The following is a 16,066-nucleotide window of genomic DNA, read 5'->3' on the forward strand; positions in this document are numbered from 1 at the left end:
TTTTTAAAATATTGGACAATTTACAGCTTTTAGGTAGTTTTCATGCCTAAGCAGGGCTTGTTCTAAAATCAAGCTATTTTCCTTCTTGGCCTTCTCATCATTAGGAAAAAATAATCTGCAAGTGGAATGGTTGGCTTGTTCTGAAAGGGACCTAAGGGACAAAGTAGCATTTATGCACTGTGTACTTGTGCTTGGGCTGAACAGAGTAAAAAAAGTGAGCACATTAGGATATTTAATTCAAAAGCAATGCAGACCCTGTATACTTTAAATTATTAACAATACATTTCAGAAATGCTAATGGAATACCTGATTAGGTGTTTTATAAAGTTGAAGACTGTGAAAAAATAATTGGCTGAAACTGCAGTCTTGATGGATCAATAACTTTAATTTCTTTACCATAGTCTCAGGTGGTGATTTTTGTGTATTGCCAGAAAATTCTGCTGAATTTTCACATTCTTCTCCCTCTTCCTATATCCAAAAAATCTATCTCTAACTTTTCATCCTCAAATCAAGCTATTTTGGGTTTGCCACTTGATGTGACTCCATTCTTTCCAGAACTCCAAAGCCCAAGAAAAGGGTCCTGAATCATTGATTCCAGTGCAGGTTTAAGCACATGCCCTGGTTCATGCCATGACAGAGAAACTATCCTAAGGATTTTTAGAAAAATCTATAGTATTACCAATGCAAAATTGAGTTTTCCTGGTTTTTTTATGATTTTTAATGTTTTGACAATAGTAAATTGAATTCCTTATTGAAACAAAACAAATCAGATGACACATATCTCATATTTAGAAACTTCTTGTTAGATGTCTCCCCACCTCTGCCAAATCCTACTGTTCGTTCAGTATTAGTCAGCTCTGGATACCAAAGAATGTCTCATTTAGTCTTTAATTATTTCCTTGGTGTGTTTAATACTTTTAGCCATTTTTTCTTCACATTTGATTTTGGGAATCAAATCTGATTGCAACGCTGCATGTCTCCAGAAAACCCAGACTTCACTTCTCCTCTGCATTTCCTAAACAAGAACAACATCCTCATTCAGATCTCAAACTGGCTGCACAGGCTTTCCATGTATCCACTGGCCAGGAAGGATATTAGGGGAAAACACTTTGAAGAAGTATTTCAAGTGGATAGGCACCAAAAAGTTTTACATTCTTATGCTACTGAGAGTCCCTTTTAAGTTCACCTTTGCCTTCTCATTGTGCCTTTGACTGAAGCCCATCAGCTCACTGTATCACAGGAACTGCACAGGAAATACATTTGCACTTGTGAAAATGTAAAGGTTGCCCTAATGAGAATTTATATTTTTCTTACCTATTGTTCTTAAGCACTGTTGTTTACAGTGCCTTGTAAATCCCCCTGACAGCCTGTTCCTGTCTGTTAGAGCTCCAGCACTCACTGTCCACACTTATCTGTCTTACAGCTGCTCACTGTTATCAGTCTGGCTGTCTTTCTGTCACTTTTTTATCTTCCAGTCTGCTGGAGGGTCTGATGCCTGATTGATGTCAAATTGAAGTAGCCAAGGGATGTAGCTGGGAGACAGAAGTGAGCTGTCATTAGGGCTTCCAGCTCTTTCATACCAAATACACCAACTTGTAAAATGTTTTGGAGAAATGTGCTCAAAGAAGGAGCAGAGCTGAAAGATTCTCTCTGGTTTTCAGCCTCTTGCACTGGGACTAAAACATGTGCACTATTTCTTCCAGTGTGCCCAGTGAGGAAAAGAGGAAGCCTCAGGGTATTTCCCTTCAGCCCAGAGGGGAGGGAAGCTGCAGCTCCTCCTCCTTACATTTGGATAAAGAAGGTAGAGAGAAGATGAGACGGGGCATGGATGTAAAGAGTGAATTGTAGGGGCAGAACTGACACCAGGCTGGATGCAGAGGGGATTTCTGGGCATGGTGTTGAGCAAGGAAGCTGAAACAATGCAATTACAAACTTCAAGCATCATTTCAGGCATATAGCATGAGTTAAGCATGGAGAGCAATGGCAGTGAGGAGTTTATCTGGATATAAGCTACTGGGTGCATAATATAATCCATGCTGTAGATTTAAAATCACTTGGACTTATCACATCAGTAGCAGGTGAAATGTGCTTGAAGAGTTATGCCACCCAAACATTGCAGTATACTACTGAAACATCTTGCATAAGTCATAAATTCTCCCTTTTCCTTGTATTAACTACTCAATTTTTAGGTGTTTTCTGTCCAAGTGAACTCACTTAGCAGACAGGTAGACAAAATAGAACCAGACTAAGCAGTCAGCCCAGTTAGAGGGGTGCTGAGCTGCCTTAGCTCTGCTCATGGTTTATGATAAAGTTCAGGTGCCCTGGACAGTGCAGAGACAACAAAATATTGATTTTAGCTATAGGAATGCTGGCCATATTGTCCAACATGAGATTCTGGAAAAAAATGCTGTGTACTTCTGTGATTAGATGCAGCACTCTGTGTACACACAAAGATATGAAATGAGGTTGCAGGAACTCATTTCTTTTTTTGTTTTTCTGTCTTGTATAATCCAGAAGTTCTGAGGAGAAACACAGGGTCATAGACCAATATACACAGAAAAAAATAAGAAAGGAAAACCAGGAAGTGACAAAAAATATTTAAGAACATGCACAACAGAAACAAATAATGCTCTTAGTATTTACAACTTCACCATAAGACAAAGCTGGAGAAATGAGAAAAGAGCAGAGAGGCTGAGAGACACATAGAATTTAATTTAGAATGGTAAAATGCTGTAAAAATTCTAGGTATTGAGAGTCTCTGATTACTGTCTTCTCAATGCCTAAATAGTTTTTTGTGGAACCTTTTACCTGTATGTGATAAGTCTGTGTACAAATATTTCCATCATTTTGCCTTACCAGCCTCTCTGTCAGTTTTTAACAAATTCACATTTTCCAATTATTCTTGTCTGTCATTTGACATTTTTATCTGACAGGTAAATTAAGGTCATCTGGAAGTTTCAGGCTTGAAAACTCCTTGTAGTGATTTAACTACATGAAAAAAAAAATCCTCATGTCTTCAACTCTGTAAAATACAAACAAGATAAACAGAATTATCACTTTTCAAGTAGGTACAGTCTCAGCTAAAAATCTGTATTGTTTACAGGCAGAAAGAACATAAATCAGTCTGAATTTCTCCCCTTCATTAACGTGACTTTGGTTCCTCATAGAAAAATGTATGTTATTAAATGGTGGATTGGATTCTGTTTTAACTAGAACACAAAAAAAGAGCAGCTCCATCCAAAAATTACCCAGGACACATCTTCAACTTGGTAGCTGCAGGTGCTTCTTTGGGCGATGGAATCAGCCCCTACATTTGCACCAGGAAGGTTCCTGGGTTGTTGCTTTGGCAGTGAATGTCTGTTGATAAAAATCACAGTTAATTTGTCTTTTGACAAATTTTGCTGTTAATTTTGTGCTTGTGTTTTGCTTTCCTCCTACCAAATTCACTGTTTTTGCACACATCTTCTTCCTATTAAAAACAAAAGGAGAGCTGTAGTTTGTCCTCTCCACTTCAGAGATGGGCAGCAAAGACTCCTCTGAAACCTTCTCCATGCACAACTTCAAACCTTGCCTGACTTTAATAATCTTTGCCAGATTTAGCACAACCCCCACTAGTCTGAAAATTGTATTCAGCATTGGCATTATTACTTGTGTGGCATGATATTTGTTATGTTGCATTTCTCCAACTAAACCTGAGCCTGTGGAAGGTATCACAGAGCTGGAATCCACTGCCAGAACATCACTAGATATCATTTAACTGTTCAGTCAATATTTGCTCCATCATTTCTTGGAAGATGTGTATATTTAACTTGTCTGGCCACTGAATCCCTTGTAATTTACTGCCTGTGCATGCTTCCCTCAAATTATTTGGACAGAAAGCTAATGGCACAAACCTAAAAAGTTTGTTTTGCTGAAAATTACTCTTACAAAGCCAGTTTACACCACGAGTTTTTAAGCCACACATAAATCTTGTTCAGAAGCCAAATGCTTTTCTAGGAAACAGTGTTTTATGAGGCTTTGGGTAGCAATGTGTGCATTGCATTGAGCTGCATCAGCTGCAAAGTGAGAGAATATCACCTGCTGAGCTTTCTAGACAGCAGCCTGGGTGATTTCCCTAAGCTTTAATCACCTGATGCCTAAAGAAAGCTGAAGATTTGCTTATTGAACAGTTTGCAAGTTTAGCAAATCAAAGTTGCTTCCCTGATGTAAAAATTATTCCCTTTTCTGTATTTACTCCTGTTTTCAGAAGTCATTGAATTGAATTATTTGTTCTTCTTTCAATACAATGTTTTATTTCCCATGGAAATAGTAAGAATTGGGTAAATGTCATGTGGTGTAAATGTTCAAGTGGAACAGAGTTTAACAAATAAAACTTTGGAGTCACAAGACAGGAGACAGAGAAAAAGAATGAGCCTAATTTTTTTTCTGCTGATGTAGTATTTGGACAGTGAAGACCACCTGGACTATAAGTAGGTAAATACTCAATGTAAAAGTTTAATATTGTACACAGTAAATAAACAAAATTAGGAAGTCTCCAGCAACTGGATAATTTCATGTGATCTTTTTTAGCTCCTAAACCTCCTACAAAATGTAGAGAGAAAAACAAGAGGCATAAGAATTTTTTTTTGTCAACTACAGTGTTGCTAATCACCAAAGCATGTTATGATAAACTATATGTATTTTGTGATAATGAAACTGAACAGCAGACATGCTGAAGAATGTGTGAAGCTACAAATTAGGTGTGGGGGTTTTGCTTTTCCTTTCTCCTGAACCCAATTTAGTATCTTCACATACCCAGCACTTCACTGGGACAGGGGGATGGAGAGAGCTTCTGAATTAGGTGCAGGATTAAGATAAAGCTAAGGAAGAAAATACAATTTTATGTCCAAAATCCTGTCATGTTAAAATTTTAGTAAATTGCAAGTGTCTGATAATGACAAATCCTCCTTTTAGAAACCTGCAAACATCTTCTCCCCCCATCCTAGTTGGGATATGGATTATGGTTTCTCACTTCACAGACACATTTGCATTTGATGCCCTTGCTGAACACTGAGGAAAACATTAAAAACAAATTGCAACATTTGACCATTGAAATTATTTCAGCCATTCTCCAAAATCCCTGGGTGATAGATGGAGCATCAACCCCCTTTTCTCTCTGCTTCTCTTTCAGCTTCGGATATGGCTGCAGAGCAGGGACAGATTCTTGTAATTGCCACTGCTGCTGTGGGTGGATTCACTCTGCTGGTCATCCTCACCTTGTTCTTCCTCATCACTGGCAGGTAATGAAAACACTGTTCTCATATAGTCCCATCTAAAATTAAGAATTTAAGAATAATATTCAAGTCATTAAACCACATTTTCAGAGCTAAAATTAGGGTTAGACAAGGTGGAATATCCTCTTTGTTCAGCACTAGCCATCCAGTTCTTTTGTAAGTGTGGTTTTTCATAAAGACACAGTTTGGGAAGATAAGAAATTATGTGAAATCAAGAAGTGGTATGGGTATTTAGAAATAAGTTTCTGGACCTCTTGCCTTCAGAGTGTTCATTTAAAAATGCAGTGTACCTGCTGCGCCCTCAAGGCTCTGACATTACATGGAAAAGAAAAAAAAAAAAAGAAGGAGAAAAAGAAGGAAAAAATCCTCACAGTGTATTTTACAAAATCTCATAACTATCAATTGCAAAACTTTAGGGAGTGCACTGCTCAGATATTAACAGAGGGTGCTGCACTTTTAGATGTGTAATTACACATCTGTTTTGTTGGTATAGCATCACCTCTAGTTTGAAAACAAAGTTTTCAAAGTTGAAGTTCTATCAGTGCAGGCCAGAGGTTTTTTTTGCAATACCCTAAATATGGCACTGCAGTAGCTGTAGTTATGTGAATTAATGCTCTCCTTTCTAAATAATAAAACCAGTTAAATCTAATATTCTGGTCAAGGTAATGAGAGCAGTTAACCTTGGAACATATTGTGGCCTTAGATAATCTTAGAGGCAGAGTAAATATTCCTGCAATTACTACAGAAGGTAACAAGCAGTAGGATCTTTTAGAAGAAAGAGGAATTATTTAGACAGAGACAAATTTCCAGAGAAAATGATTGTGTGGAATCCATATGTGAAATCCTGAAAGAACTCAAACACTTCCTTTAGAAAAAAAATCACTAAACTTGGGAATGAAAAAAAAATATGGAAATGGGTTTCTTTCTGTTTCTTCCTCCTGTTTTCTACAGTTAAGAACATCAGAGATTCTCTTACCTTTCTACTGCCTTACTCAATGGGACCATTTCAATTATGTAAGATAGGAATTCATTTTGAAGTGCTGCTTAAATGCAGTGATAAGAGCATGTTCCACAGAAGACAGAGCAAGGAGATTTTGAATAAATACTCCATTTACTCTAGGACTGGAGGCAAATTTCAGCATGAAAAATGGCACTGGTACCCTACAGATGTGCTCTGCTCGCTGTTTAGAATTACCAATTTGATGAGCTGTCGAGTCTCAGGGCTGCTGATGAGCCTATTCAGAGTGGAGAGGCTGGGTGAAATGAGCACCTGCCTCTGCACTCTGCTGGGTCATTATCCACCAGGAGCAAGCAGGAAGCAGGGCTGTCAATTGCAGAGAGGAATATGGAAGCAACAGAGGCTTCAACACACAGGACTGGGGTCCTGGCTCAGTTTCAGGACATGGGATGTTAAAGCTCAATCTGATTTAGCCTTATCTCCCATTGTTCTGCAGCCAGCATGAGCAGAGAATGAGGAGACTCCTCCACTGGTGGTTAATCACTGGCTTCTGTAGTCAAACTTTGGGGCCACATGGAAGTTTAGGAGGATTGGGTGAATTTGAAGTCTTGTTTCTTTGCCTGTCCCCTTGGGCAAGCACTTGCAGTGTAAGAGCTTGTGTTTAGGGCTCGGGACAGGTGGCACCCTACAGACCACTTGTTCAGGTCCTAAAAATGGCACTGGCATCCTTAGGGGGTCCCAGCAACTGGTGTTCAATCTCAAGGTTTCCACAGGGTCTGAGAATCCACTGGTTTGCATTCCCCCACAAGGGCACATCAGCTTTGGGAGTTTCTGCCCTTAAATTCCTCCTCATCACCTGTGTAGCAGTGAATGAACTTGTGACTGTTCCTGCTGTGTTTTAGCAGCTTAAACAAACCATTGAAATGAGGTGGGTGTGTTCACCTATTCCTCCAAGATCTTCACTCTTAAAACAGATTGACTGATTGTGATTGTTTTTGTTTAACTTTATAATGCTGTTAATGTTCACACAGAGGAATGCTGTTAATGTTCACATCCACCAGCACTGCTGTTCTCCACGGGCATCAGAGCCTCAACAACCCTTTGCTATCCCTTAAACCAAAAGATTTCCCTCTAAACAGTAATTTTTAGGCTGCTCAGTGAGTGAGAAAGAGCTTTAAGACCAAGAGAAAATATTTTGTTTTTTCTTGACTGAAACAGTTGGTCCTGCCTATGACCTCCTAAATCAGCATTATCAGACCTGCAGGTAGGCAGTGTTCAGCAGCTCAAACTACACAGAGCCACTCAGCAAAAGAGAAAAAAGGGGTCCTGATGTGAAAAAATATTTTCTTTTCTCATGAAACATGGGGAAGTCATTATAATTCTGTATGAAGAAAATGAGAGAGTATTTTACCCACTGTATATGAAAGTTAGTGGGATAAGGTTTAATTACTACAGGTCTATGTATGCAAACAGGAACACAGGAAAGTAATAATTTATTGAAGTATCAGAATTCCTTGGAGGAGTCAAACATAAAAAAAAGTATTACATCAAACTTAAACTCAGATGGTCATTGTCATGCTAATCATTCAACCATGATTTGTTTTTCTTTGTTTATAATCTATTTGTATTTCATCATGCATATTTCCCTCTTTAGATTCATAAGTAAATATATTTCCAAAGGCAAAGAACTTAGCTTTCATAAAATTGCAGATAAAACTCAGTGTACATCTGTTTTATTCATGGCAAGTATTTTATTTAAAACTTCACTTGTTTTTCTTGAAAGATGCCAGTGGTACATAAAGGCCAAAATGAAATCTGAGGAGAAAAGAAGGGCTCATTTGCAAAATGGACACTGTAAGTAGTTCAACAGTATATAATATCTATATCATGTTTTAAATGAAGAAAGCCCACTGTTTCCTGAACAGCTTTTGCCCTTGGTGTTTTAATCTGGTTATTTGAGTAGTTCCTTATTGTCTGCATTATCAATGGTCTTTATTTTTGTTTGCAATTTCACTAAATCTATTCTTATTAAATGTATTATTAAAGGGTTTTTTGGTATTCAGCTAATAATATTTAGCAGGTTTTCAGGTTTATTTCTTTGAATTCTCAGTTGTTCTGGGTATTGGATTTCTGCCTCAAAATTCCTCTCCTGGTGACTGTATGGCTTATTTGTTACTAGTTCTCTTTGGATTTAGGGATCTACACTTCCAGCCACCCAAGAAATAAGAAGTGGAATGGGTTGTCTTCCCTCATGTTCCTGCTCACTGATCAGTACAGTGAGAGAAAATCCTGGTGATCTCTCATGGGCAATAATTAGTTTATATAGATTAGTTTAGCTACCTACTTTAAATTAGTTGCTTCACTGTTTCCTGTTAGAGTAACAATTTAAATGTATTTTTTTTTATTCAAAGGGTATTGCGCAAAGGGTATCAGATTTTATTCTTTCATCATTTTGATAACATCTCTGGAAATGCTATGATCAACACAGAAGTTACCAGAAGTAAAATATTTTTCCAGGTGCCATCACTATATCGAGCCAAGTGTCTCTTTCTGTCAAGGAAGAGGGCACATTTGCCCATAAAGTATACTGCCTAGAAAGATGGTTTTGTCATTTGTTTCCAAGCATGGCCAGAAATAAAGTAAGACAAAAACCCTCCTCCTGGACAGTTTGATATATGCTTCTGAGACCGTGACTGAATTTGAAAAAAGCCTCACTCAGTGTCTTTCAGGCCAGGGTAAATGATGACTGTATTTCATGTTGACACAAAACTTCATCTCAGAGCCTTCCCATTCATTTGTAGTGATCTCAGCATCTCACTGGAGGGGGCAAGTCTCTACTCATATATGTGCTCCACAGAACCAAGAATAAAGAGGAATTGCTGTTTTAGGCTCACCTGTTAACTGACAGGAGAAAGAAGGGTGAGAAATGCTTCATTCTTTTTAAAGCGATTCTCTGGACCCAGCTGCAGATGCCTCTCTTTGTCCTTATAAATTGATGGATTATTAGCATCAACTTGAGTTTTCCAGAACTTAATCACAATATGGCAGCAGCCTAAAAGAATTCCCACACAAATAGTCCAGAAGAAACAACACAAGTTCTTGAACATGCTACGCTCAGGAACACAAGGGATATCAGCCATGCCAGAAAATGACAGCTTGTTGGAGCCTGCCAAAGCAATCTGGCACCAACCCACCACTGCCATGGCCATCTCCAAGGAAACAGACAAAAATTATCTTGAAAATGGATTTGGATATTTTTGTTGTCATCTTGCACCTGGCTCTCTTGTCTGTTCCAGCTGATCAGAAGAGAACAAAGCAGCACAGCCCTCCAGGACTCATCCTTAGAGAAAAGGAACTCAAAGATTCGACCTGCTTGGCAAAACAGGATGTTCAGCCATCTACTCCTAAATGAAAGGGGAGAACTAGAAACAACTGTTTTCAAAGCAAAGGACAGATTGCCTCAATTGCCCAAGGAGCAGCAAAGGGGAAGATAAACTGTTTTGGCAATAATCACTGTTTGAGGCCATGCTTTTCCCCATATCATTGAGCCCTCACTTGGTGTCTCTGCAGAGCCTTTTTCAAGTGACCAGCTTCTTCTGTTGGCTTCTGAAATTTTAAACCTGGAAGATATTATTTTCAGTCCTTTCAATTATCTAGTCAAAAAATAAAAAAGAAAAGCAAACTATTGTTGCAATGCATGAATGTCAAGATTCCTGATTCCTCTTGTTCTCTCTTTCTTGCAGTACATTTCCCAGGACTCAAAACATACATAGATCCAGACACTTACGAAGATCCATCTCTTGCTGTCCATGAGTTTGCCAAGGAGATTGATCCTTCAAGAATTCGTATTGAAAGAGTCATTGGGGCAGGTAAAACTATCCCTACTGTAAAAACATCTCTAGGCATGGCAATGCTGCTTTTCATAAGCTTTAGGAAATTAATTCATTATCAGTTTTTGTGCAGGATTGATTTTTTTGCCTGGTTTGTTGGGGATTTCTTTGTTTTGTTTCAGATGTATTCAAAACACTGTGTCACTCAGCATGTGCCATAGTTATTGTCATGGATTCTCAGTCACTGAGGGTGAAATTAGATCACCCTCAGAAATTAGAAAGATTTATATCTTTCTGTGGAGATATAAATTCTGAATATAGAAGACTGAGAAAAACTTTTTCTCAAATAGAAAACTGGAGGAGTATGAGGGAGGAAAAGGAGAGGCTGGCTTGGGATTGGCTTTTCTGTCTGGAGGAGGATCACTGGCAGAGAGGGAGAAGAGGAAGATCTGTTGATAAGATGTAGACGGTATGAAAGATGATGCCCTGTAATGCTTTTTTTTTTATATTGTTTCATATATCTTAGTCACTCTAGAAAGGAAGGGTATTTTACTGTTTAAACCCCTCATTCAATGATATGTTACTGCACTGATAACCATGGAAATATCCCCAGTGTTGCTAAGAAGTGTTTTATGCACTAGAAAATGTTGTGCAATAATCCTGCAGAAATAAAACCAGGTGTGGTAGCAGACAGGAGAGAGAAAGTAAAAGAGAAAATTGTGTTTCACATTGCTGCCAATAGTGCTGGAGTGCCCCAGTTTACCTGATTGCTTGGGCCACATCATCTGCAGCTGGAGCTGTGCACCTCTGGAATTATGAGCTTGGGAGAGCCCCCAGAGGGCTGAGCTCTGCAGGGAACATTCAGTTTGCTTTCTTCTATTTCTTCCCTTTCTTCAGACACACTATAGATATTGATGTCTTAGATTATAAAGCAGATTGAGCCACATTCCACATCTGTGTAACTGCTGGTTTCAGTTGAATACAACAGACAAGGATTAATTGTTTTAGTTCAGATTAAAATTGTGTCCTTAATCTCAGTTTAATTCATTTATGAAAACTCTTCTCTCAGCTTCTCTCTCTGCTTTCTTGTATGCATGGAAATGTATGCTTTGACATATTTTACTTTTATGGGTTTTATTCTTATGGTTTTTATTTTCTAAAATTACATAGATAATTTGTCAACTTCAACAATATTCACCTAACAGGACTTGCAAACAGGTTGCAATGAAATTTAAACCCATTTCCATGCATACAAGATACAGGTTAAACACCATGGCTGAGGCAGGGAGAGTACAAATTCCCACACAGTTCTTCAGTAGCTGCTTAGGGACATAACATATCACTATAATTCTGAGCAGTTCTAAAGATCTCTGTGCATTCTCTCTAATTCTGTACTACACATTTCAATTGGATAAAACATGGATTTCTTATCACAAGAGAATTACTACTAAAAGATGTTTACAATTTTCAGCTACATGAAACCAAAAATCAACATCTCTGTTAACAAGTCAGTTAATAGATTCACTTCTAAATTTGTTCTGTTTTAACATTTTATTTTGGATATTAATTCTGATTTTTAATTTCTGTAACTTAAAATTTTTAAACAAAAATTATTTTCTTTCAAGAACCAAAATATTTCAATCTGAAACTGCCAAAGTAAAATCGCAAATACTTGAAAAAACAAAAAAAACCAGCATTTCTGGTCATGACATTTTTAAAACTGTTCTTCTCCTGAAAGCTGTTTCCAGTTTGTTTTTGCAGTGGAAAAAGTCATGTCCAAAAGTTCTTGATAATTTACTACTTGCAGTTCTGATGGCTGTGACATTCAAGGCAATTATTTTTAGTTAGTTTCTTTTCTCAGCTTAACTCCAACCTAACTCTGTACCCAAGTTATACTTTAAAGTATTTGGCAATTATATCTCACCCATACACATTTTTCTGCTCCATCTCTTCTTGCTGTTTGGTTTAAGGTTAAGCCCCTCTTCAAGGAATGAATTCCCAGAGTTACTTTATCAAATCTGTCTTAAAATTTGCAATTATCCTCCTATATTCTTTGTTAAAATGTTGAAACTTGAGGAAGAGACCAACTCTTCAGTTTTTCCCAGAGCATATAATATTCTTTGTGTGATCTCAATCTCCTGCAAGTTCTCCCACAAGTGTAAAGACTGAAATGGGGAACTGAGTTGATCTGTATTTGGTGCTGTGACCTTTCACTTCTATCAGCAGCCTCTGTCTGTGCTGTGAGACATTTGTTCTGATCCCATGCAGTAATACCAGGCTGCACATCAGAATTTTAAGTGAGTGAATACTCCTGTTTCACTTTCAGTATCACATATGCCCTGCTGAATGCAGAAAGGGATGTGTGGTTTGCACAGATTAAATTTCTAGACTGCTCAATTAGCTCCTTTTTGTATAATATACAGGAAGGTGGGTGAGGTTTCTGTTATTAAACCAGAGATTATTTACATTTTATTAAAACTGAACTGGCAGTGGACTCTATCTTTTTCTTTAGTTGTGATCAGCCTTTTCCCTGGAGCAAGGAAAAATGTTGACTTCATTGACATCTGGCTCTTAGCTTCAACTTATTACACATGCAGTCATGAACCTCAGCTGCTGCAGGGTCAACATTTATCCTGTTTATCTTCAAACTTGAGCACTGAGAATGAGATTCTTAGATGTGAAAAACCCCTTTGGTTGAACCCATTCCCCTTTTGACTTTAAAAACATTGAAAATTCTTTATCTGAACAGAAGTGTAGAAAAGCTACTGTGGGATGAAATCTTGTCAAAGTCTTGGTGTAAGTAATTCAATGCTTTAAATTTTACCATTGATCTCCATCTATTCTAAAGCAGAAGTTATTATACACCTTAGGTTTCTGTCTGTTCTGTAGCTGATGATCTCAAGTTTGACATCATGTCACAAAAAAACTGCTGGTAGTCATTATGTTCACCAGTTTATCAATCCCAATATCCAAGAGGAGGGAGATTTCTTTCTAACTTTCCAAATCATGCATCCAAAAAAAGTGAAAGAAACAGAGGTTGCTTCCCCTGCTTTGGATGTTGTACAGATAATAAAGCTTTGAATTGCAAGTTGTTCAGCTGCCTCCTTCAGTTTAATTCATTTTAAAGCACTTAGTAACAGCCTTTTACAGTCCCTGAGGGATTAATGTCATTATTTATGAAATTCTGAAGCTGTAATATTCTTGTATAATCTTGTATTAGCAAAATGGTTTATTCTATAACCTATGCTTTCCAAATTAGTCTTAAAATGAGATTTTGCAGTTCTGCAGATTTATTGGCCACAGAATTTCTTTAAAAATCTTGATATTAAAGCTCTAGTATTTTTGCTTTTCACTGCTTCGTCAAGAGAAAGAAATTGGAAAATAATTCTCATTTTAGACATTTAAGCTTGAAAAACCAGCAAGATGCAATAAGGTCATGGCTTTAGAGAAGTGTTCAGGTCCTGCTGAACATGTCACAGAACAGAAGATTGATAGACCATGTCTTCTGCAAAACATTCAGGTTTCATCACTTCCTTTTATGGGAGCACTTTACAAGTCCAAATTATCTACTGCTTTTTCAGTACAAGTAGTCAGGCAAGAAAACTTTTAAGGAGAGCCTTCTAAAGGTGAAAGGGACAAAATCATATAGGAAAATCCTCACACAACTTCCTGTTTTGTAACAAGATTCCCAGAGCATCACTCTAATGACTTATACTTTCACATATCTTATATTTGCACACATCTTTAATTTATTTTTTTAAATTAAGTAAAAATAAGTTGGTGGGAGGAAGTGTACAAAGAAGACCTGGGACCAGTTGATTTTTTTTTAGCTGTTTAGGAAGCTGCTAATTTATTCAGAGGTTATGTTCAGCATGTGTTAATTGTACTCCTGCACTTGAGGATGCCTCTGTCATTGACATGAAAGACAAGCTATGAAATTGTTATTTTAATCTCACTCTTCCTGGATCTAAAGGTAGTAAAACTTTGCTTTGTTTTAGTGGAAGCAAAAGAACCTAATAAAATAAAAGTCTTGTGATAATATCCATTCTAATCCTGTAACATCAGGGAGTTATAATTTTCTGAGGTGAAGGTTGTGCCTTTAATGTACCTTTCTTCTAGATTTGCTTCATATCTGAAGATGCACTGTTACAGAATAGATCTCCTTTATTTTGTTTACTTCTATCCTTAAAGTTTAGGGAAAAATAATACAGACAGCACTCAATGGAGTGTTAAATCCCCAGTTAAATATATATCTGTTCATTACTTGCTTTTTGGTTTTTAGCAGTTCTGATTCCAAAATGAATGGGGTAAAAAATTTAGATTTGCTGTGAAAGCAACCTGTGCTGAGAAATGCTTTGAAATATTTCTGGTTTTCATTTACTGAATCATGACCCATTGAAAACTGACCTGCAGCCATCCAAAAGTATGTTTGGTAGGGGCTCTAAATGACTTCTGTGTGACTTCAAGATCAAAGGAAAGTTGTGATTCCATGCAAACTGAATTGTTAAATGTGTAAGGAGAATTCAGGGTGACACACATCCTTCTCAGGCCCTACACAGACAGGGAAACAGCAGAGGAAACAAGTTTTGAGATTCCTCTCACTGCACAACTCCAGTTTTGCTGGGACTGTTGGCCTTTGGCTGTCTGAACAGGGAAATAATTAATTTCAAGTAGGTGTGGAATTCCATTTAAATAAATCACTTGCAAGTGCTTTTCTAGGTCATAACAGCTTAAAGTCCTTTTTAGATGCTTTCTGTAGCTGAAGGATAGTCAAGTGTTCTGATAGTCTCAGGGCTTTTCTTAACATAGAAGTCTTAGTGCATTTCACTCCTAGAGATAAATATTTCTATCAATAGATATTTTGTCATCAGTGAAATAAAAACCCAAGTGTCATTGCATTCCTTCCTCAGTTATATGTCCCAAACCTGTTGATACCAATGTTCAGTCTCAGTGGGGAGGGCTGAAGGTTTGCCTTTTGCAGTGCAAGCTCCCATGATCTCCGCTGTGGCACAGAGGAAAGGTGATCATTTCTTATGAAGTGCTGCTGAATATTTTGATTTTCTGGCATATGATGACACTCATGAATCTGAACATTCAACCCATTATTTCTCTGTCCACTTCTATGGGATGTGTGAGTTCTCGAATATTCTTCTGTACAGGCACTGTGAGTTGCTAACAGGTATTTGATCTGTTTCAGGGGAGTTTGGGGAAGTTTGCAGTGGACGTCTGAAGACACCAGGAAAAAGAGAGATCCCTGTTGCCATAAAAACTCTGAAGGGTGGCTATATGGACAGGCAGAGGAGAGATTTCCTGAGGGAGGCGAGTATTATGGGACAGTTTGATCACCCAAATATAATTCGCCTTGAAGGAGTTGTTACAAAAAGTAAGTCACTAATACCTTTCCTTAATTGTTTTATGCTGCCTTTCCCATTCTGTCTCATTTAGTATTGAAGTTAACATTATTTCCTCATTCAGTATGGGTTACAGTTCTCAGAAATCTTCCAAGTCATTGACAGTCAATACTGCAAAGTTTGGGACCATAATAGGAAGTGCATAGCCTGTCTGTTTGCAATTTGAAATGTTTCATTATTATTTTTTAATAACAATTACCTTCATTCAAGAGAAGTCTCTACAGGTTCTTATAAAATAGAATGGAGAGTTTGCCTATGGGCAAGTGGAGAAAACCACAAGTGTGACTGAGCTGACAATGAAGTCAAGTCATCTTGTAAAATATCGTATTTCTGCAAAAGTGCTCATTATTTATTGTGCTTATTATTTATTTGATTGAGATTTACTGATTTTGGTACCAGAAGAGATGTATTTCCTATTTTGGAGAAATAAACTCTGTAGCTTTTTATACTGCAAAGATTGACTAAAATTCCAGAATAATCTTTGAAATGCTTTACTCCTTATAATTGTTGCAGCTGCTAATAGAGCAGCTTGCCTCTGAAATCCAGCAGGTTTAGTGGTGTTATGGACTTTTCTGAGAGGCTGAAAACTCCAGT

General features: G+C 37.6%; 1 protein-coding gene across 5 annotated transcripts in view; it reads left to right on the forward strand.

Moving 5' to 3' along the window:
- Positions 1-16,066, forward strand: part of LOC128933502 (ephrin type-A receptor 6) — a 364,188-nt gene that overhangs the window by 264,927 nt on the left and 83,195 nt on the right. For all 5 annotated transcript variants that reach the window (XM_054270497.1, XM_054270499.1, XM_054270498.1 and 2 more), the window contains 4 exons: positions 5,171-5,279; positions 8,015-8,085; positions 9,975-10,100; positions 15,259-15,444. In XM_054270497.1, coding sequence (XP_054126472.1) covers positions 5,171-5,279; positions 8,015-8,085; positions 9,975-10,100; positions 15,259-15,444 — 492 coding nt within the window. The remainder of the gene's footprint in view (positions 1-5,170; positions 5,280-8,014; positions 8,086-9,974; positions 10,101-15,258; positions 15,445-16,066) is intronic.

The sequence above is a fragment of the Melozone crissalis genome, unplaced genomic scaffold, assembly GCF_028551555.1.
Source record: "Melozone crissalis strain CALT ecotype California unplaced genomic scaffold, PUWL_Pcris_2 ptg000009l_1, whole genome shotgun sequence".
In the NCBI taxonomy this organism is placed as follows: domain Eukaryota; kingdom Metazoa; phylum Chordata; class Aves; order Passeriformes; family Passerellidae; genus Melozone; species Melozone crissalis.